Source organism: Peromyscus eremicus, chromosome 23, assembly GCF_949786415.1.
Source record: "Peromyscus eremicus chromosome 23, PerEre_H2_v1, whole genome shotgun sequence".
NCBI lineage: Eukaryota > Metazoa > Chordata > Mammalia > Rodentia > Cricetidae > Peromyscus > Peromyscus eremicus.
The window spans coordinates 525747-549201 of NC_081438.1; the positions used below are offsets into that span (position 1 = coordinate 525747).

At 51.1% G+C, this 23455-nt stretch overlaps 1 protein-coding gene across 1 annotated transcript in view; it reads left to right on the top strand.

The window, feature by feature from the left end:
• Positions 1-12333, top strand: part of Galnt9 (polypeptide N-acetylgalactosaminyltransferase 9) — a 70932-nt gene extending 58599 nt beyond the window's left edge. The window contains 5 exon segments of the mRNA XM_059249376.1: positions 4481-4666; positions 6369-6506; positions 8993-9088; positions 10158-10325; positions 11500-12333. Of these exon segments, the coding sequence (XP_059105359.1) occupies positions 4481-4666; positions 6369-6506; positions 8993-9088; positions 10158-10325; positions 11500-11646 (735 nt within the window). The 3' untranslated portion in view covers positions 11647-12333.
• The last annotated feature ends 11122 nt before the right edge of the window (positions 12334-23455 follow it).

Sequence of the window (23455 nt, forward strand, 5' to 3'; positions counted from 1 at the left end):
ACTTGGGCCCTGTCCCTCCAGGGAAGTCTTGCTGCCTCTTGTCACGACTGCAGCCTGAGCTGCCTCTCCTGTCCCAAGACCACAGTCTTGTCTTCATGTTGCCAGCTCAGCCTGTTGCTATCACATCCAGGGGACAGCAGAGGAGGGATTCTCCCAGGGACTCACAAAGTGAGCTGAACAGCTTGCTTTTATAGCCAGGAAGTGTGTGTGGCCAGGGTGTTTGTACCAGTTAACCGTGGTCCTTTGTACAAATTGAGGGACTTGTGTTTACTCCAGTTGTGGCAAAACTCCTCTTGCACCAGCCATGTCCTGTGCAAATGGATAATGATGTCTGCGCCTATCACAGTCCTTCTGTAACCACTGAGCCATCTCTCCAGCCCCTAGAACACACTTCCTGAAAGTGGCTCTACAGAATAAGAGCCCCTGTTCTTCGTCCTTCCTTGTAAAAATCAGTTCCAGGGCTCAGGCCAGTCCCCATGGGATGGGCCCTGGCCAGCTGTGATTCTCAGTGTAGGACGGAAAGCATGTCCCGCTCTGCAATCTGCAGGCAGTTTGCTATGCAGGAGCAAGCGCTTGAGTTTCCCCTCTGCAGCTGGCTTTCCAGACCAGACTTGGTTAGATTTCATCCTGACCTTTATTAAACCTAATGGACGAGACAGAATCATTTCCCCCTAATTGGCTCCAGGACTTTCCTCATTAGAGGACGTACAGATGGCATCCCCACAATCACAGGGATGAAAATCGATCTCGGGACCACAGAGTTTCTCTAATTGGGTTGAGTTGATTAGAAAGGCTGTGTGGGCCATCGTATTAATCACAGGTCAGTGATGGCGGGAACGGGGAATGGCTGGCAGAGCGTGGGCCTGTGGCTGCAAACCAGCATCCTGAACAGGTACACACCCCAAAGCCTCTACGCTGCAGTCTCTCTACGAGGGACACTTTACCCCACAGGCCTCACAGCTTGGCTGGCTCCCACTGTTCCTTCCCGTCTCTCTGTTCAGGTGTCATCCCCAGAGTCTCCCATTTTCCCAGCCTTCCTCTTGGAAATCCCTCAGCCCGTGGTGGCACCAAGGACCTTCAGACTTGGGAGATGCAAATGCTCTACACTGAGCTGTCTCTCCAGGCCTTGTGAGAACAGAATTCTAGTCAAAGAGGAAGGAGAGGAGGCAGGAAGTTGAAACTGAGCAGTTAATTTGATGAGCACTAACAAGGCGTGCGTCTGAGGATGAGATTTGAGGCCCAAGAGCATGTCTGCTCTGAGCCCAAGGCGAGGAGGGCTGGGAGAGCACCTTGGAGTTGTGTGTCAGATCTGAGGTCATTGACGCACTGATGCTACTCACATTGAGGTGTCTCAGCTGCCGCCTATAAGAGGGTGGCCTAGAAGGAGCCTGCTTCCAACTTGTTAACTGCTGCAGGTTGCCAAGGGCTTTCCAGGAGCACTGGCCACACATCCCAAGCAACTCTACCACTCAGGCAGCAGAGCTAGCCTGGACCACACTATGGCTGTCACGCAGCTGCCCTCATCATGGAGAATGCCTGTGTGAGGCAGGGCAGAGGGGTCCCTTGCTTTCTGGGTGTTGGACAGGGGTGACCCCAAGCCGCCGAGCCTCCTTACCTGCCAGCTGTCAACATGTCGACAAGCCCAGCCGTGGGAAGCAGGCGTTGCCTGGGGGAAGAGGATGGTGGGTATCCGCTGCCTCAGGCATGGAAGCAGCGTCACAGGCACTGTGTCTTCTGAGAACCCCAAGACTTGCATTCAGGCTTGCCTGTGCTTGCTCATATGCTGCACCACTGTCTCAGCCTCAGTTTCCCCATGCATTGTAGAGGAGCACATGAGAACCAACTCCTGGGGCCGTGTGAGTATTAAGTGCGGTGGGAGCTGACGGTGGCTGTGGCAGGCGCTCACCCACTTTCTTATCCACTGTTTTATTCCCTTTATGAAATCGTGATGTGTAGGGCTGGAGAGATGGCTCAGTGGTTAAGAGCACTGACTACTCTTCCAGAGGTCCTGAGTTCAATTCCCAGTAACCACATGGTGGCTCACAGCCACCTGTAATGAGATCTGGTGCCCTCTTCTGACATCAGCTCCCGTGTGGTTGGCAAGCCCCTTCCTGCTGCACCTGGCCTTCCTCTGGGCACGGGGCTTTTCCTGGTGTTTTCTGGAGGGACAACTGGAAGCCGTTAGCCCTTTAAACACCGTTTCCACCCTAAGAGCGTGGTCAGTGTGCAGTGAGTGCTTGTAAAGAAGTGAGGTCCTGTTACACACTGTTGTAAAACAGAGGTCCCTCCATCCTTCTTCACAAGGACAACAGCCCCTGTCATGTACTCTCTGTGTGCATGCAAGTGTGTGTTGGTGTGTATGCATAGGGGTCAGTGTGTGTTATGTGTGTTGGTGTGTGAGTGGTATGTGTGTGTATATATATATATATATATATATGTGTGTGTGTGTATGTATGTGGTATGTGTGTGTGTTTGTGTGTATACGTGTGTGTCCATATATATGTCGTGTCTATTTTGAGCTTCCTACTTTCAGTCATTCCCTCATTGTTTTATAAAATACTTTACGTCTAGCAACTGAATGTGTCCTCATTATCCGTCTAGAATTTCCTTGGCTATCCTCTCGTTTTCACTCCTGTGTCACGGTTTGAAAATGAAATGTCCCCCCACAGGTTTGTATACTGAGGGCTTGGTCCCCAGCTGTCCAGGAGGCGGGACCATGCTGGAGGAAGCAGGTCACAGGAGACAGACCCTTGGCAGGAGGCACAGCTGCCCTGGGCTCCTTCCCGTGTCTCCCTGTCCGTGAGGCAATCAACATGGCTCCCACCTTGCTGCTCAGCCTCCCCTCAGGCCCACAGCCGTGGAGGCATTGCAACATCTGAGGCCATGGGTGGTGACTGTACTTCTCCTTGAAGTTACTTCTCTCAGACATTGTCACTGTGCCGGTGACACTTGGCAGTGCTTAAAAATAATCCCATTGTGTTGGGCGTGGTGACACACACTTTCAATCCCAGCACTGGGGAGGCAGAGGCAGAAGGATCTCTGTGAATTTGAGATTCTGGTCCACAAAGAGAGTTCAAGGACAGCCAGGGTTGTTACACAGAGAAACTCTGTCCTGAAAAACAAGCAAAACAATCCCATTGCATCTGTTGTGATTGAGTTCATGTGATGTTGTGTGCTTGTGTGTGTCACAGAACACTATTTTGATGGAAGTAAGGGGACTGGCATAGGACAAAAGGGGATTGGCCAGAGTTCTCCAGAGAAACAGACCAGCAAGACCTAGGTGGACCTAGAAACCAGCTCACAGTTGTGGATGCTGAGAAACCACAAGGTCTGTGTCCGCACCAGGATCTGGGGATCTAAGGGTACAAGACCCAGTTCAAAATGTTGACATGATGCAGTCAGCCCCAGGGACAGGCCGAGAGTGAGCTCCTCCCCCAGTCTGCATCTCCTCTGGCCTACTCACCATGCCGGCATGTTGTAGCTCTTACCCAGTACACTCCAAACAACACTTGGTCAAACATTCCGTTCCTGGGCAGAGAGAGGGCAACATAAAAAATGAGCCACTTGCTAGCTCAGCTTGAGATGATTGTGGAGATTTGCCGGACAGCTGGGGAGAGCTAAACATAACCGAAATGACTGGAGCAAGCCTGTGCTTGGGAACCAGAGTGTGAAATTCATTCCTACTGCAGAGCCGCAGACAGTGAGGGTCTTCGATGTTTGTTTGCTGAGGAAGCAAGCTACTCTGCTTTCTGCTGGGATCGTGTGTTTGCTTACGGTACCAGAGGCTGCGTGTGTTCTTGTCACGTCACTGTGACTAAAGCACCCGCCAGCAACTGCTTACGTGAGGAAACATTTATTTGGGTGTGCGGTTTTAGAGTCTCAGTCCCCCGTGGCTGGGAAGGTGTGGCCGCAGAAGCAGGTGTGATGGCGGGAACCTGAGGTGGGTGCTCACATCATGACTGATGGGAAACAGAGTGCAGCAGGAAGCAGGCTTCACCCCTAGTGACTGACTTCCTGCAGCCCAGTTTGTTCTCTTAGTATTTTCACAGACTATCAAGACAGCACCACACACTGGGAAGAAAGTATCTAAAAGTGAGCCCGGGTCAGGGGTGGGGCCTCCAATTCAGTTGCCATTGGGTAACTATAGGTTGACTGGCAAACTGGGCTAGGGAAGTGGTTGAGTCCCTACCCAGAGCGCTGAGTGGGGTAGATAGGATCCAAATCGACAGTCATACAACGTGGAAGAGAAATCAGGCATGACAGGAAATCCCAAAGGGGAGGCAGCCTCTTGCCCAAGACCTGGCGGATACAGCCCATAGTTCATGACTCCTTCTTAGAACCTTCCTCTAACAAACCCAGTGTCCAGACCCTAGGAAGTCCAGACTTGAGTGGACCGGGTGTCCTCCCATGGTACGCTGGGTTACCTGGCATATCAAGTGGCCCTCTCGGCCTCTCACCAGGTCCAATCCTCTCACTCCAGGTGTGGCAGTGTGGTGGCAGCATGGAGGTACTCCCCTGCTCCCGAGTGGCCCACATTGAGCGCACCAAGAAGCCATACAACAACGACATTGACTACTATGCCAAACGTAATGCGCTGAGGGCTGCCGAGGTGTGGATGGACGATTTCAAGTCCCACGTGTACATGGCCTGGAATATTCCTATGACGGTAAGGCGGGGACTGGGCGGGGTGGACAGATCCAGGGAAGCTCGAAGACCCTGGGGAGGGAATTGAAGTAAGAAACTGTGGAACACAGGGCCACATCCAGGCAGCCTCCCCTGCATGGTGGGTCCTGTAGGAAAGGGCTTCTTCTCACTGGACCAGCCACAGTGACCACACCCTTCCCCTCATCATAGGTAACTGTTTCAGGCTACAAGTGGCCACCAAAGGTTGTAAGTAAAGGTCAGCTAAGCCTCACCCCAGTGATCTTTCTCCAGCTGGTCCAGCCTCTTGGAAACAGACTCCCTTTTTTTCCATTGTCCCATAGTCAGAACCAGGTCTTATATCCTGATTCAGGGCACGTGTGTGCTTTCTTGCATTTATACATTCATTGTAAATGGTTCTCATTCTGCAGCCCCAGTTGGCCTTGACTCACAAGAGTCTGCCTTTTCCTCCTTTGTGCTGGGGTCACAGATGTGCCTCACCACACCTGGCCTACTTAACCTTTCTAAATGTCTCTCTTCATCCTCCTAAATTGGCTCATTGCCACTAAGGCAGCACACCTGACATTTGGATAATCATGTGGACCATCCGGACCAGACCATCCTCATCCCTTACCACCCTGCTGAAATGCACAGGACTGACCACCTTAACTCAGGACCTGCAAGGCCCCCTTCCAGGCTTCCCTCCAGCCTCATGGATCAGGACCCCATTAGAGACAAAAGCCTAAGGATTCCATTGTCTGTACCACAGGGTGATTTGGAGAATACACAACTGTATCTCTGTTAACATTGGAAAGGAACATAGGAATCACAGCCAGTCCCGGGCCACACGTGAGGCTCACCAGCCCCAGAGCTTCTCAGTCAAGCTGGAGGGAAACATGTCCCTCAGGTGATTTGCCTTTATATGGCCTGTGATCCTAGGGTCACTCAGGAGTACTCCAACTAACTTAATCCTCAAAATAAGGCAATACATATATCTAGTATAACTTGCAAGTTGGGAAACTAAGGCATAGTGAGGGTAAGAGACTGTTCCATGGCCACATATGAAAAGTGACAGGACTCAAACCAGCCCAGGCCTGAGCCTGCTCTACCCTTAGACCCATGGGGAGATGGTGCCTCAGCAGGCCCTGGATGGGGCAGAAGTTCCCAAGCCACCTGATGGCTCAGGGCCCACACAGGGTTCTAGGCCCCACAGCAACTCAAGCTCCACAATTCACTGGAAAAACCTCGAACTCAGCAGAGTTGCTGTGTCAGCACAGCCAGGGTGGAGACACATGAATTCACAGAACCCATGATCTCCTCCTGAGCCTTCCGAGCGCTAACACATAACATCCTACCAAGTGTGGCTGCCCTGTAGCTCACTGAGCTTCTGTGTCTGGGGCTCAGTCATGGTGACAACCCCCCAGAAGTCAAACTGAGTCCAGGGCCCCGTTATGAGTGTCGCTGAGGCAAACCCACAGATTGGGCAGGAAGAACAGCGCTCGGGTCTCTTCCCCAAAGCAGGGCAGGTATGGACAGGCCAAGTCTGTCCCCACAGCCAGAACCCTCAGGAGGCCAAGATGAGGACATGGTGGCCCAAGGCTGCAACCAGGGCCACTCTTAGGGTGGGGAACCCAGGCCCCTGGAGTCCCTGACATGGGGGAAGACCTAACCCTAGGGTAGCGTGGATCTGCGACACTTACACTCTCCTGCATGCTTGTGCCCCACAGAACCCAGGAGTGGACTTCGGTGACGTGTCTGAGAGGCTGGCCCTGCGCCAGAAGTTAAAATGCCGCAGCTTTAAATGGTACCTGGAGAACGTGTACCCTGAGATGAGGGTCTACAACAACACCCTCACGTACGGAGAGGTACCGCCTCTGCACCAGGGCCCTGCTGGGGTGCTGGGCTTTCTGCCCAGCACCCTGGCACCTGTACCCTGGGATCCCGTACCCCAGCATCCCGGGTCCTAACACCAGAAGTCCACCTGCATAAGTGTGTATATTCAAATGACATGGGTATGCTCGTGTTCATGAGCAGCACTAGTGTGTTCACATGGAAACATACCTACACATTTGCGTGTGGAAATATACCCAAGTGAGTGGTTCAGTGAGATGGCTCAGCAGGTGACGATGCTTGCTGCCAAGACTGATGGCTTGAGTTTGATCCCTGGAACCTACATGGTAGGAGCAGAAAACCAACTCCCTCAAGTAGTCCTCTGACTTCCACATGCACACATGGCAAGTGTTCAGCCACACACAAAATAAACGCTAATCAGTTAATTAGGTTTTTTTTTTTTTTTTTTTTTTTTTTGAGATGGCATCTCTGGCTTTTCTGTAGACATTTCAGTGCATACCATACTGGTATCAAACTCACAGAGATCCTCCTGCTGGGATTAAAGCTGTGCAGCACTGTGTCTGGCAAAAATACATAATTTTAAAAAAAAAGAAATATACCCGGATAGGCTTGTGTATATACATACACACACGTATAAACAGACATTCACACATGTTTACACATGTGTATGTAGACATGCAATCACATACATGCTGACAAATGCATAAACTCGCATGCCCATCACACGTATTCACGCATCTGCACACGTCTGTGTATATATTCACATGCATTCATATCAAGGTGCGTGAATGCATTATTAAACAGTAATGTACATTTGTACATGTGTGAATACATGAGTTTATGTATATACATATGTGCTGCCTGTGTTCGTTCACTCACATGCATATACGTAAGTTCATCACATGCATACCTGTGCATGAGACCATACAAACACATACTGAAGCATGTCTGCACCTGTGGGTACAGGTGCACACACAGAGATGCATACTGAAGCATGTCTGCTCCTATGGGTACAGGTGCGCGCACACGCGCGCGCGCGCGCGCACACACACACACACACACACACGAGTGCACACTGTCACTGTGTTAAACACTCACTTTCACCCATGTGCACAAGCTTCCATCAAGCATGGACGTGCACACATTTGTGCACACCACAATGCATACATTATAAGCATGTGCAGAAGCATGTGTACTTGAGTGCTGGCACACCAGCTGTACCGAGACCCATGTGTCACCCTGAGTTCCAGAGTGCACAGCTGCACACAGGGCCCTCTCTAAAGCCGGAGAAGGCACTGTGTTCCTACCTTGGCCTAGGTCTGGAATCAGGTGTCCCAGCACAGAACAGGCAGGAAGAGGGGAGGGCATCCCCACAGACAGCATCTCCCTCCTGTCCCAGCTTCTCAACTGCATGAGGACAGTCCAGCTTCCCTGCAGGGAGGTGGTAGACATACTGCCCTGGGACAGCACCCAGGGTAGGATCAAGGGGCCTGGTGGGCAGTCCTTGTAGACCCATCAATGCCTGGAGCTTCGTCAACTCTTAGTCAGGTGCAGACACTGGGCACAGAGCTTTCCCGGAAGTGCAGGTGGAGAGGGAAGCAACTGTTCTGTCTTTTGTGGTGTTCTTCCTACTTCTGCCTGCTGTGGGATCCATACCCAACTCCAGATGCTGTGACCCTCGGATTTCTCCCATCCTAGGGTCAGGCCCATGGGTCCTCTTCGGGGCTGTGTGCTCTGTAATTGACTTATTGCAAACTCCACGGCCTGAAACCCAGTGGGTTGAAACAGAACATAATTCTCTTAGGTCAGATTGTGAGGTCACCACTGTTCCTGGGGACTGCAGAGTGGGTGCCCTGTGCTTGTTACATAGAGATCAGCTGGCTGTTGGCTGGGTCCTGTCACCCCTCCACCAGCTGGGGACTGGAGTGAGCATTTCAAGTGTGTGCTTTGGGGGAACCTGCTACTATCTCCTGAGCTCAGCCAGGGCTATACACAGCCACTTTGACTGCAGTCCTTGGCCAAAGTGTATTAGAGGCAGAATAGTCTCTGCATCTGTACAGGAGGAAGATGCTAGCCCAGGGATGTCCTCAAGCTAGTAACACAAGCCATTCTAGTGACCAAATCCAGCCTCACCTGCTGGGGATCAGCTAACTCTCCACACACTTACAGAACACGTCTATGTGACAAGCACAGTCGTCTCTTCCCAGGCTGCCTAGAGTTGCCTTACCCGTTCATCTTTTCCACCTCCTCCCCAGGCACCCTCACACACCATACCTCCTGCCCTGCCCCAGGCAGATGCCAACCTCCCAGGGTTTTATCCCAAGGGAGGAATGTTGGATGTAAAGGTCTTACCTGTCTCATTGCGAGCAGCCCACAGACAGCTACATGGCTGCCTCTGCTCCTTAGTGGGAGACAGGGTGGGAGAGTTCCTGTACGCTTTCCCTCAGGCCCTGGGACCCTCCTCAGTGACCTACAGTTTCTCTGTTGCTTCTGGGTCTAGGTGAGAAACAGCAAAGCCAGTGGCTATTGCTTGGACCAGGGGGCAGAAGACGATGACCGGGCCATCCTCTACCCCTGCCATGGCATGTCCTCACAGGTAGGCAGCACCTAGACCTCATAGTAAAGGGAGGGGAGTGGGCATGGGATGGGTCATGGAGAGTCCCTGTGATGTTGGGGAGAAGTTCAGAAGAGACTGGAGCAGTTTAGGACTCTGAAGGCAGCTGGTACCATTAAGTCAAGAACAAACCCTTTGGGTCAAATGGGCCTTGGCAAGACATGAACTGTCCCTATGCCTTGGTTTACTCATCAGTTAAATGGGACAGAGGTGGCATGTGTTTTGTTGGGTGGTCTTGTGGATTAATGGAAGTCATGGTGAGGTGTCACCTGGTCTAGATATGATGGAGGGGAAAAGTATTTTCCACTCCGTTCTTGTTAGGTGAGCCCTGCCTTGTGCTTGCGAGCCTGGATCACTCAGAGAAAGGATTGCCAGACTAAATGCCTCATGCAGCTCGGGGCTGGTGTTGTTCATCCCTCTAGGTGGCTGCTCCCAGCCACAAGTGAATGCCATTCTATGCTGTCCATAATGATATCTCCCCAGCAAGTGCTGAGCTCGGGAGACCTATTTTCTCTGAGCCTGAGCCTCATTCATGAACATCCATCTGGGCAGACCTGGAGTTCTGTGAGCCCATGGTTTTGCTGCCTCCAACATGGACAGGGAGAGCCAGTGTCTGGTGGATGCTTCTTAATTTCGGGCTGCAAGGTGCCTGCTTTGACACAATGGCCCAGTGAGTGGGAGATTGCTGTCCTCCATGCCACCCACTGTGGTGGCTTCTGGGAGAGTTAAGATTTCTGGACTGACCTCTCCCAGTGGATTTTCAGCACAGTGGCCTCTGACTGGAGGCAAAGGAGGACATCGGTGGCATTCTAAATGCTGCCTCTCCAGCCTAGTCAACACTTGGGGCTCAGCCCCTGGCTGGCACCTGGTCCAAGATGAGTGAACATGTGCTAATGGGGCCTGAGCACCTGGCATGGTCACAGCAGCACCACGTTCTCCTGCTAGAGAGGAAAGGTGTGGGCTGGGGTGTTGGTGAAAGCTGGGTGTAGACAGGATAGGGTACCTTGACCTCGAGCCTCAGTTCCATTCACCACTCCCGCTGTCTCCCCAGCTGGTGCGCTACAGTGCCGACGGGCTCCTGCAGCTGGGCCCCCTGGGCTCTACCGCCTTTCTGCCGGACTCCAAGTGTCTGGTAGATGACGGCCGGGGGCGCATGCCCGCCCTGAAGAAGTGTGAGGATGTAGCCAGGCCCACACAGAGGCTGTGGGACTTCACCCAGGTCAGTGGATGGGGCTAATAACAGCCCTGGGAAGTCAGACTTCATGGCTGTAGCAAATACCGAGAGAGACAGCTGAAGGGAAAGACTTACTTTGGTTCATGGTTTCGCGGGGTTCACCATAGCGGCAGAACAGGGCAGCTAAGATCGTGAAGGGAGGAAGGGAGGGAGCCTATACCGGCTGGCTTCCTCCTTTCCATCTGTTATTCCATCTGGACCCCCAGCCCGTGGGGTATGTGCTGGCTGCCCTGGTCTAGTTACCTCTCTGCAAACACCCTCCCTGACACACCCAGAGGTATGCTTTACCACCCCAGGCACTTCTCAATCACATCAGGTTGATAGTCAAGATTGATCACCGCATGTCCTGTGGCTCAGAAAGTTGTAAAGCTGGACTTGAGTCACACGGGAAGAGAGAGGCCCAGCCTTGCCTGTTCCAGCACTGGACTCAGACAGAGGAGGGCGTGAGACTAGCCCTGACCACTAGAGCTCCTCGGGGCTCTGAAGCCGACCATTGCCCTGCTGCCCCCTCAAGCCCCGTTCCTCTGGGTCTCTGGGCCCTGATCCAGGTCCAGCCCCCTTACCATCCCTTCCTGTACACCCCGATCCACTCAGCACCAGCCTCTATGGATCACCCATCCTCTGATCTTCTCCTGGCCCCTAGCCTCCAGGGTTCCCACACAGGGGATCCTTGGGAGTTGTTCCGTCACTCTGGGCAATCTGTGGGAAGAGGTGGGCTCTAGCTGCTCTGGCTGTAGGAACGAGCTGCCGCTGTTGTTTGCTAAGTCACTGAGGGTCTAAGGTTCTGGGGAGGCTGGCCCGGTGGACAGGCAAGGCCAGCGTGGAAGAACATGCTAGAGATGCTCCAAAGTCACCAGGCTTGAGCCAGGGCCCATGAATTTTGGGAACCACAGAGATACCAAATAATTAAGGGGACCAAAGGGCACCTAGAAAAACGACAGTCTTGGAGGCCCTAGATATGTTCTTGGAAACTCTTCGAAACCCAGGGAATTGAGCAGAGCTGCTAGCCTGGCGGAAGCAGGAAGGGGAAATCCACATAATCCAAGGAGGCAGGTACCTAGGTCTCCATGGTGATAGTGTAAGAACCAGAGGGCTTGGATCAGCCCTTGCCGGAGTACGTCCTGGACTCCCTTCTGACTCCGTTTCTCCTGTCCTACAGAGTGGCCCCATCGTGAGCCGCGACACGGGCCGGTGTCTGGAGGTAGAGATGTCTAAAGATGCCAACTTTGGGCTGCGGTTGGTGGTGCAGCGCTGCTCGGGACAGAAGTGGATGATCCGAAACTGGATCAAACACACCAGGCACTGACCTCTGCCCCACCCCACCTCCACACACTCGGGCCCTCGGACTCTTGAGTATTCCAGCACTCAGAAGATCCTGGACTGGAGCCAGGATGGAAACTTCTCGCCCACCCCCACAGACCCAGAGCAACGTGGGCCCTGCACACCTCAGGGCTGGGCCCTGTCACCTGGGACAGCAGAGGAGGCCTGGGAGCAGCAGCTTCAGTCTGAGTTAGGAACCAGACTTTCCTGGAACAGGCAGCTCTGCCTGAAGGAGGACATCTGAGGACAGCGCACACCCATGCCAAATCACGTGCCTTTTCTACAGTGTTCCCCAACTGACTGCGAGGACAGCCTCCACGCATGTGCTAAGTCCCTGTACATAACCCACATGGAAAGAAACTCAGCTCTTCAGTGCTGAGGACAGGTGCATCCTCACGCCAAGCACCCTGTCCTCCTAGCAGGTTCAGGCCTCCCAGCCCTCGCTCACCCGCTCAACCTCACCATAATGGAAGGCAAACTCAGAGGGTGGCCCCTTGTGCTCTGGTAACAAAGCAATGGGAAGAGATCACATGGATAGACAGACCTAAGTGAACAACACTTCTGCACTTTTCTTCCTGAGGACCAGCTTGGCAGTCGTGGGGCATGGGGCTCAGCCTGGGAAGTGAGTCTCTTGTTGTTCTGCCATTTCTGCAGTGGGCATCATCAAATGATCCCTCCGGCCCCTCACTTGTTTTATAAATAAAGTTTTATTGGCACACAGCCATACCTGTTGTCTGAGATCGTCTGTGGCTACAGTGTTTGAGCTGCAGCACAGAGTGGAGGCCATGCTTCACGGCTAGCAAAGTCAAACACTCTTAATGTCTTGAATTTTAGGGGACGCTTCCAGATGTCTTTGCTAGGATGTGTCCACTCTTGTAGTCCAGGAGGACTGGCCTCCCAGTGTTGTTGCCCAGCTGGCGAGGGAGGAAGATAGGCATGGAGGCACTGGCCTTTGGAGTTGTTTGCCTCTGTTAATCACCCCTGGTGGTCAGAGCTGGAAAATGTGGCCTATCACTGGGGAGCTGCATTTTCAGCTGAAAGCCAGAGTTTCTAAGATAGAAGGCAGGAGAGTTGTATGAACATAGCCAATGTCTTCACAGACAGTGACCTCACGACACAGTGGCTCATCTTATTCTATTTGAAGTCACTGGCTCCCATGGACATTGACCAGTCACCACAGGCCGGGCAGCTGGAGGCAAGTGTGCTTGTGGTGAGGCTCTGGTTATGGCTACTACCCTAAACTCCTGGCCATTTCAGGGCTGCCAAAGTGGCCTTAGCAGCCATGCTTCCTAACTAAGAGCAGTGAGAGCAGCTTGTTCCTTGCTAGGAGGAAGTAGACTGAAAACTGGCTGTCCCTTAGCCCTCATGACACATCCGAACTTACTGCTCACTGCTGGCTGCTGAAAGCAGCTAGCTCTGCCCACACAGAGGCCCTCTGACCCCTCTGCTGGTTTCACAGAGGTAGAACTATGGGCCACTGTTGGTTCCCTGTGCCCTTCCATAGGGTCAGCAGGAAAGAATGGTTTCTATACAGCAGAGCCCCCATCTGTCACAGTCCTGTCCACACCTATTTTAGCTGAGCAGTCCAAACTTCAGAGGGGCCACGGGCCTGGCAGTCCTTTTCCTAACAGGCTTCTTTTCAGGAAAGGAGCTGTCGCTACCTCCCCCTGCTCAGGACACCAGATTCAGGAAGGAAGCTGCTACAAGGGCCAGCAAACAGCAGGACACCTCCCACTGACCTGCTGTGAGCCAAGTTCCACAGTCCAGGCTCCGGACCTCTTGGAAGAAGAGTCCAGAGGTATACCATGATGCTCTCTTACTATGGGGGAGACACAAGACACATGTCCCTGTCCTCCTTCCAAAGCTGGGACCTCAGCACATCACCCCTGAATACCTCCCCTCCTGTAGCTGTGGGCTTCATTTTATCATTCTCAACAGGCGACCCTCACTACCCACCAACCACAGGAACACCTCCTTCTGGTCTAAATCTTCCCAGAGTTCTCATGGGAGGACAGGAAGAAGTCCACAGATCTGATGTTCACCTGGTGTGGGGGGGTGTGATACTGGAATCCATTAAGGCTAAACATAGCCTGTGCCTTCACTTGGCAAACATTGCAGGTTCATAGACATGGAACTGTCTTGGTGTGTACCCACTGGGCAAATTAGTAGTCAAGTGAGGTCACCATGCTATAGCCATATAGGATCTCACCAAAAAATATTCTCAAACCTTGGCAAACCCCACACCTGTGTTCCTCAGCGTCTTCCTGGCCTGTAAGGGGTAGGGGTGGTGTGGGGGGTGAGGCAGGGGCCAAGGCATCCATGTCCCTGGGCTGAGGCTCTCCATCTGCTATGGCACAGGCATAATAGAGCACCTGCTTTGAGGTACACTCATGTCTTACAGTCCTCACCTACTCACAAATGGGTACACACTTCTCCGACACCTACCTGCCCAGGAATGCTCAGGGATGGTTCAAGCCAAAGATGGAGAAAGAATGTCTGGGAGGGTCTGCTGTAGAGCTTAGCGCTTTATGGTTTTGCTGTTATCAGTACTGCCCATGGCCAGCAGGATGTGTTAGCATTTAGGCATCTGTACTGGCCTACCCTTAGGGACCTGACAGGATATGTCCTCAGCTGCAGCCACTAGGAGCACCCCCTGTGCGCATGCACTACGTTTCCTTATAAAAGGCAGGCCTTGCCTACCTCCTGTCTCTTTCTCTTCCTTTGCTCTTGTCCCCAGGGACCAGTCTCTGCCCCCTTCTCTGCCCCTTTACTTCCCTCCCCTCAATAAACCTCCCATGTGGGCCCTGTTGGATGGTGTGACTCCTTCCCGCCATTTTTTAAATTATAACAGGATGTACTTGCTTGTCTAGACCCTGTCTGTCCCAGAGATGTTCCCTGCTGGGACCAGCTTTCGAATCTTGAATTCATGGTGACATGTGTGTTGATTCTTCAACTGTAAATCTTGGGCTCAGAATAACATCTAATACCATTGTGGGCAGTGCTAAAGCCAGCAAGAAGAGAGGGGGAAAAGGAGGAAGAGAAGAAAAAGGACATTGTTTACACTGTTGTGAGATTCAGTTCTCTATATACATTGAAGTAGCATTGAGGACATGTGACCACACTTTATGGCTGGCTAAGCAGAGGCCCAGAGGAAGAGAGTGACTGTGTACAAGGTGGCCACAGTCACAGGAACATGGGGTACAGGTTTCCATGCTCTAACTGGGTTCCTTCCACCCTGCCTGGCTGCCTCACGTACTTTCTCTCTCCCTCCCTCTCCCTCCCTCTCCCTTGCTCCCTCCCCCTCTTCTCTCTCTCCCCCTCTCTCTCTCAGACAACAATCATGTTTTAAATAGTAATAACCAAACAAATAGAATTGAGTAAGACTGAATGAGTCTGTTTCTTTCATTAATTCAATTATAAGTTGGCTGCACAGCCAGTGTAGAAGAATCCATGTCGTTTGGGCAGAAAACGGCTCATTTGTAGCCAGAGCTCTGGCTGCTCCGGGAGACAGAACTGGGAAGACTCCCAGGGGAGAGCCCTTATGATGCGCAGGGTGCTGCTGTTCTCCTCTGCTCTTGGTAGATACAACGCATCGGAACGTGATGCTGCCTAATACAAATGTTCAGCTTGCCAGCCAAGATTCTCTGACGGCTCAGACTGGGTTTGGGATTGGGCCCCAGGGGGAGCAACCAGACTCAGGGTGAGCACAAGGGACTAGCAGCGGCAAATCCCACCTGGCGTCTGGCACGTAGGTGGCACCCAGGTGGCATGCAGGCTTCCCAGGGGGAATCTCTTGGTGCCCATCTTCTGCCCCGCAATCTGTACCTGTACCACACCCTTCGTCTCCCACGGGAACCAGCTCAAAAGCCTCCATGCCTCCTTCCTGCACAGATATCCTGGGGCTGCCACAGAAAGATCCACCCATTGTGGAATCAAAGCAACAAGAATGTGGCCTCTCCCTATTCCAAAGGCCGAGAGCCTGCTAAGGGATGGGAAGAGCTAGGTGGTGGTGGTGCACTCCTTTAATCCCAGCACTCAAGAGGCAGAGACAGGCAGATCTCTGTGAGTTCGAGGCCAGCCTGGTCTACAGAATGAGTTCCATCCAAGATAGCCAGGACTGTTTCACAGAGAAACCCTGTCTTGAAAAAAAAAAAAAAGGATGGTAAGGACCAAGCACCACTGGAGGCCCCAGGCAGGATCCTCTTCCTACCTCCAGAGGTTGTGGACCCTCTGGGCTTGTGGCACTCCAGGCTTTGCCTCCATCATCCCGTGTCTTCTGTCTCCCTGGGGCCTGTGTCCTCTCCCGTCATAAGGACCTCAGCCTCTAGCTATCTTGCTCCAGTTTGACCTTCATTTGTCTCACATTTGAAAAGATCCTATCTCTAAGTCAGGTCTTATCTTGAGGTGCTGGAGAACAGTATGGGGAAGACGGCATGCTTATGTTCTCCTTTTGGAACAAACCCAGAAACTTTTCCTGATTCCACAGAGGAACCGAGGAGTAGCAGGGCCGTGAGTTGAGTGGAGTGGCTTCATGCTCTGGCCCTGGTATCCCAAGCCTGTACCCCGACTTCCAAGGAGACTGAGGTAGAATAGTGGAAAGTTCAAGGCCAACTTGGGTAACCTAGTAAGACTCCATCTCAAAAGGAGAGCTGTAGCTGGGTGGCAGCAGCGGCACACAACCTTAATCCCAGCACTCGGGAGGCAGAGGCAGGTGGATCTCTGAGTTCAAGGCCAGCCTGGTCTACAGAGTGAGTTCCAGGACAGCCAGGGCTACACAAAGAAACCCCGTCTCCAACAAACAAGACCAGCATCCGTGATTGTGTGACCTCTGGGGGTCACAGACTTGCAGGAACCCTGTGTGTCCCCAAGAACATCTATATCCACTACTGTGGTGTTCACAGTGACTCTAAGGTGTGCCATCCCTGCTGACAGCGAGGAACTCCAAGCATCATGTTAAAGTTAGTGAGATAACGAAGTGCCTATCCAAGCTGACAGTTGCAGAGGGCCAGCCTGGGGGCACTGTCACTGCCCGGCTCTGGGAGTCAGACGACGGCTCCCTGGTGAATGAAGACAGGACCCTAGACTGCGTGGAGGAAGCTCCCAGATAAAGCTGAGCTACGCTTCTCCGTGCAGAAGACTGAGTCTCACAAGTTAAAGAAACAGGGTGGCATTTCCCAAGTATGTGGCTCACAAGAAGCCTTGAGGTTGGGGACTGACGCCTGTGCATTTGGGTTTCACAGCGGCAGGCAGAGCCAGAACTCAGGAACCCGAGAGAGGAGCTGGGAAGAATGCAACATCAGGCTATGCCCGAGGCAGGATCCCCCAAAGACCCAAAGACCCCTAGAGAAGCTGCTGGAGTAGGCATTAAGGAATTGGCGCCTGCACTGAGTGCGGCCTCCTCATTCTGCTGAGGACGGCTTCCACATGGCCAGAGTTAATTAAGTTCACAATCTCGCTAAGTCCTTCAGTTAACTGCCTGGGGGAAAATAACACAAGAAGGCTTGTTTGTTATTTCTTCTTGCTCTTTTAAGCACCCGATAGTCATTTTTAGAATTAAATTAAATGGCTTATCTGTGCTAACACAAATCGACAGGCCATCTTTCTTCTGCGGCTGAGTGGAGCTGGCCGGCTGTGACGGCTGACATTCCTCTTGGAGGCATGACTTGGCCAGGCTATGTTTACCAGCTTTGAATGACAAATTCCAAAGTCCAGTTCATTTCTCCCCTCAAAGGTGAGTCACAGTTCCATGGGATGGCGTTTTCTCCTCTCAACCTTCCATGGGGTGGTTCCATAACATGAGAGCAGGTCTGCTCTTTGTAGACAGTGTCCTCACATAAGATAAGGAAAAGTCACCTCGGTGGGTTTTTTTTCCCTCAAACTTAGTAATTTATTAAGACAAAGACAACCAAATCCAAACCATTTATTGCAGAGGACGAAGACAGGGAAGAAAGCGTCACCTAGCACACTACAATGATGGATTTGAAGAATCATACTGAAGTATGAATCTCTAAATAGAAACCAAAAGATGTGGTGATGTTGGATGCATGATGCTTCTGTCTAAAAACTGACAAAATTCTCCCTAGCAGAAAGCTTTTTGGAGGTGATAACTTTGGCAGTAGGGATTTTCATACACTGAAAATGCTCCCTTTGAAGCTTGGCAGGGTCAGGGCAGTGCAGAGCCAGGAGTATGAAGGGCTTTCCGGGACTGTCGCTGCACATTCACCCAGGGTTGCTCTCCCTTTCCTGCGAGGGTGAGCGCTGGACTCAGGTGAATCTGGCAGCTGTGCACCCTGGCGCCTCCTCCCGCCCATCCCCAGCCTGAGAAGCCCTCTGCTCCCAGGCCCCATACCTCCCTCAAACTACACCAGCCACATTCTGCACACATGCTCACAGAATTCAGGGGAGGCAGGTGGGAGGGGTCGCACGGGACCCAGGGCGCTGTGCTTAGGGGACTGAAGCCAGCCATCTCAGTGGCCCACAAGCAGCTCCAGGGGCCTGCCCTGGTCAGGTCAAGGCAGCAGGAAGATGCTGGACAACTTACAGCTCTGGGACCACCCCTGCATCTGAGCACAATTGCATTGACTGCTCCCCGACCCTGTTCCATGTACCTCAGCTAGCAGATGTGACCTGGACTGCTAGGTCAGGCGTGAGGATGGGGGATGCCGACAAAAGACAACAAAGAACTGGGCCGGAAGAAAACACACCGCACAGAAGTGAAGAAACGCCCTTGGAGAACTTGTGTGGGTAGAATTCTGAGAAAGAACCCAGGATGGGAGAAGAACAGGTTGCAGGGTTAAAGAAATGAGTCTCAAACTATACCAATAGAAAACTAAAACGCAAGGCTAAGGAGGTGGCTCAGCTGATACACAGCCAGCACTGGAGCCTCGGAATCACACAAAGTCAGGCATGGTAGCTGGGCTGGCTGATTTATGTCGACTTGACACAGACTAGAATCATCTGAGAGGAGGGAATCCCAATTGAGAAAACTGTCTCCATAAGACTGGGCTGTAGGCAAGCCTGTAGAACATTTTCTCATTTAGTCATCAATGGGGGAGTGCCCAGCCCTCTGTGGGTGGGGCCATCCCTGGGCTGGTGGTCCTGGGTTCTATAAGAAAGCAGGCTGAGCAAGCCATGGGGAACAAGCCAGTAAGCAGCACCCCTCCATGGCCTCTGCATCAGCTCCTGCCTCCAGGCTCCTGCCCTGTTTGAGTCCCTGTCCTGACTTCCTTCAGTGATGGACAGTGAGTGATAGGGAAGTATAAGCCAAATAAACTCTTTTCTCCCCAAGTGCCTTGGTCATGGTGTTTCATTACAGCAAGAGAAACCCTGACTAAGACAAGTTGGTACCAGGATATTACCTGGTATTGCTGTGACAGACTTGACCACGCTGCTTTTGGGAGGGCTTTGCAACTTTGGACTAGAAATGCCACTGAGTGTTGAGAGCTCAGTGAGCTGTTCTGAGGAGCTTGGAAGATAAGAATGTTGAGAGCAGTGCAGATGATGGAGGCCTGGCTTGTGAAGTTTCAGAGGGAAACAAAGACTCTACTGGGCCATTTGTGTGAAGAATCTGTGGTGTCTGGTCAGCTGGGGCTGAAGAATCAGCTGTGATTAACAGGAGACCAGAACCACTGAAGTGAAACCTTTGCTTTGCTGGAACAATGGATGCTGCTCAGCTGGGGCTGAAGAATCAGCAGTGATTAAGAAGAGACCAGCATTACTGAGATGAAGTCTTCTGGGAAGTTTCCTCAGGGTCAGCACATGTAAACTGTGTTCAGATGTGGCCAAGGTTATATATATCTTGTACTGGCAGCTGAACTTGGTAGTGTAAGAGTCATCCAGGTGTTACTGGTTTTGAAGGCATGAAGGGGTCATGGAGAGCAGCTGAGGCTTGGCACTGTGTGCAGGGATGGAGTCCCTGAAAAGAGCCCAGGAGAAGCTGTTGGTGAAAGCTCAGAAGACCTCAGCATTTTGGAGATGCCAGTACCATGGATGACTGGCAAGACCAGCAGCAGTGTGGAGTAGAGCCAGCAGAGCTTAGAAGACAGACTGTGTGTGCTACAGACCATGAACGAGAGAACTGACCCAAGCACTTCGGAGCGCCCAGAAGATCGTGAGTGTAATAAATCCCAAATATTGTACATTGGATTCTTTACACTATTGAAATGTGGTTTTGCTTGTTTGGATTGTTACTGTGCCCTGATTCTTCCCTCTTGAAGTATGAAAGTATTTAACTTATTTTTTATTTTATAGGAGCCCACAGTTGACTTTGAACTTTTTAAAGAGATTTTGGATTTTAAAAGAGACTTTGAATATTTTTTTTCTTTATTTTTTTCTTTATTTCAAGACATGGTTTCTCTGTGTAACAGCCCTGGCAGAAACATCCACTTGCCTCTGTCTCCCAAGTGCTGAGATTAAAGGTGTGTGCCACTGCGCCAGCTGAGACTGAACTTTTAAAGTGCTTGAACTTGTAAAGACTGGGACTTTTAAGTTTGTAATAATATGTTTTACATTATTTTACATATATTAATCTGAGATCTTGGGAATGAATAAAAAAAGTAAAGGTTATGTTTTAAAAGTGTTGTGTGTAAAGTTGACAAGAGGCTAATGTGCTGGCTGATTTTATGTCAACGTGACACAGGCTAGAACCATCTGAGAGGACAGAACCCCAGTTGAGAAAATGCCTCCAGAAGACTGGGCTGTAGGCAAGCCTGTAGAACATTGCCTTGATTAGTGATTGATGGGGGAGGGCCCAGCCCATGGTGGGTGGGGCCATCCCTGGGCTGGTGGTCCTGGGTTCTATAAGAAAGCAGGCTGAGCAAGCCATGGGGGAACAAGCCAGTAAGCAGCACCCTCCATGGCCTCTGCATCCAGGTTCCTGCCCTGTTTGAGTCCCTGTCCTGACTTCCTTCAGGGATGGAGTATGGTGTGGAAGTGTAAGTCAAACAAACTCTGCTTCCTAACTTGCTTTTGGTTGTGGTGTTTCATCACAGCAATAGAAACTCTGACTAGGATGATAATTTAAACTTGTGATCCCAGCCCTGGGAAAATGGAGACAGGATGATCCCTGAGGCTCACTGGCTGGCTAAACAATCAGTAATCTTCAGGTCACTGGGAGACCTGAAAAAGCAAGGTGAGTGGCTCCTGAGGAATGATGCTCAAGATTGTCCTTTGGCTTCCACACAAGTATGCATAAGTGCTTACACACACACACACACACACACACACACACACACACACACACACACACACCCCTTTAGGGAGAACAGAAAATAGCTATGTTAGTGTTTTCTAAAGGAACATAACTGATAAAATTAATATATCTAGCCTGGAGGTGGTTGTGCATGCCTTTAATCCCAGCACCCAGGAGGCACAGGCAGGTGGATCTCTGAGTTCATGGCTAGCCTGGTCTACAGAGTGAGTTCTAGGACAGCCAGGGCTACACAGAGAGACTCTGTCTCAAAAACAACAAAAGAATTTATGTATAGCTATCTATCTGAATATACCTGTAGCTATCTATCTACATAAGAATAGGTATATATTAAAAGAGATTTATTAGGGTGGCTTATAGACTGTGATCCAGGGAGTCCAACAATGGGTGTCTCTGAACACAAAAGCTAAGAACCCAGTAATTGTTCAGTCCACAATACCATCTTAGCAGTCTCAATCTGGTGCTGGAATCCCAGAGAATTCCTAGAGAGCTGCTGGTCTTCTGTCTACACTGGGATCCTGAAGAAAGTGGGCACTAAAATGAGTAAAGGAATTCCTTAGCAACAGGATAGATGAGCTTGCCATTGAGAGGGAGGGCAAGCCAGCAACAAGCTTCCTTCTTCCATTCCAGAAAGCATGGCCCAGTCTTGCGGGAGGTCTTCCCTTCCACAGGTGTGCTCAACTGTTTGGGTTTTAGTTGATTCCAGATGTAGGCAAGCTGGCAACCAAGATTAACCATCACAAGGGCCTACAAGATGACTGAGCAGGTAAGGGATTTGCCTCCAAATTCAATAACCTGAGTTCAGATCCCGGGATCTACATAGCAGAGGTACTTCTATGTGGTACCAATCATTCAAAATGAGGACAATCAAAAAGCTGAGACAAAATTAAAGCCCATTTATTATATGTAAGTCTTACCTGCAGTTTTGCTCAAAATATACATAAAGCATGATTGTACAACATAAATAAGGCATTCGTGGGGAAGGTTTGGGACCAACCCCTTGGGTGTACCACCCTTGTGACTTTCCCAGAGATTTCTCACAACTTCCTTTTGCTTCTGGGATTTCTGTAATAAGGAGATGATATTCTATCCTCTTCCCACAATTAGGATTGTCATTATAATTAATAACTACATGATAGGATCATTAGCAACTGTATTAGGCATTCTAATGTTATTATCACATCTTATATGGTTATTCTGCAATAAGAAGACATTTTATATTGGGAAGTTGTTCAATCAACTTAGGGTGGTGTTCTGGAGAGTGCTTTCCTAGCATGAAGCTCTAGGCCCAGTCCTCAGCACTGGATGTGGTGATGTATATTTAATAGGGCGAGAGAGTCAGAAGTTCAAGACTCTTCTCTGCTACATAGTGCATTCAAGGCCAGCCCTGGAACATGAGATGCTGCCTCCAACTCCCCCCCCCCAAAAAAAACAGCCTAAACTAAACCAAATACGGAAGAAATAATTACACCAGGCAGTGGTAGCCCATGCTTTTAATCCCAGCACTCAGGAGGCAGAGGCAGGTGGATCTCTGTGAGTTCGAGGCCAGCCTGGTCTACAGGGAGTTCCAGGACAGCCAGGACTACACAGGCAAAATCTATCTCAGGAAAAAAATTAGCTTGGCATGATAGCTTACTAGTACCCAGGAGACTGAGGCAGGAGGGTTACTATGAGTTTGGGGTTAGCCTGGACTACAGCATTAGTTTGAAGCCAGACTGATTTACATAGTGAGGTTGAAGTCTGGGCTACCTAGCAAGACCCAGCCTGAAGAAGAAAAAGTCCAAAAGGGTGAGGGTGGGAGGAGTTTTAAATTAATTATGAGTGGGGTAAAGTCCAGGAGTCTCTACTGGACTGAAGGGTCCCTAGAAAGCACCCAGGACCCATCAGTGCAGGGCTCTGGGTGCAGGACCCCTCTCCTTGAATCCTATAGATACTCACCCACCTATGTCAGGAAAGCGTGGCTTTGGGAATAAGTCACCTGTCCAGAGGTCCAGAGGGCAGAGCTAAGTCCTGACAGGAACACCCTGTCGGGACTGGAAGATGGCTCAGTGGTTAAGAGCACTTGTTTTTTGCAGTGGACCTGGGTTCGATACCCAGCACCCGCATGGTGACTCACAGCTGTTCATAACTCCAGTTCTAGAGGATTCAACACTCTCTTCTGGCTTCTACATACATGGAAGCAAAATAATCACACACACAAAATAAAGATTAAAAAAATAACAAAAACAAAAGAAAACCCTGTTGTCCTCAACCCCCACCCGCCTCTAGTTGGGGTGCCATGCAGACCACCTCACTGGCCCTGACAAGCAGAAGGCCATGATCCTCACAGCGAGCTCTTACTGGTATTAAGCGTGCTCCTCTGGAACCCAGCAGCTGCCCTCTTCCCCCTGCTCTGACCAGCCTCTTCCTGCCATGGATTGTAATTGCGTTAGGAAATTCTGTACTTACGGTAAGGGTGAGTTTTAACATCTGCCAACACCCGGTTCCAGGCAAATACTGCTATACAACCCATTCTGCCGAGGGCATGGTGTGCAGCCCTGGAAGGATTGGGGTCCTACAGGGTAGGGGGAAAGTAGGATCATGCTGG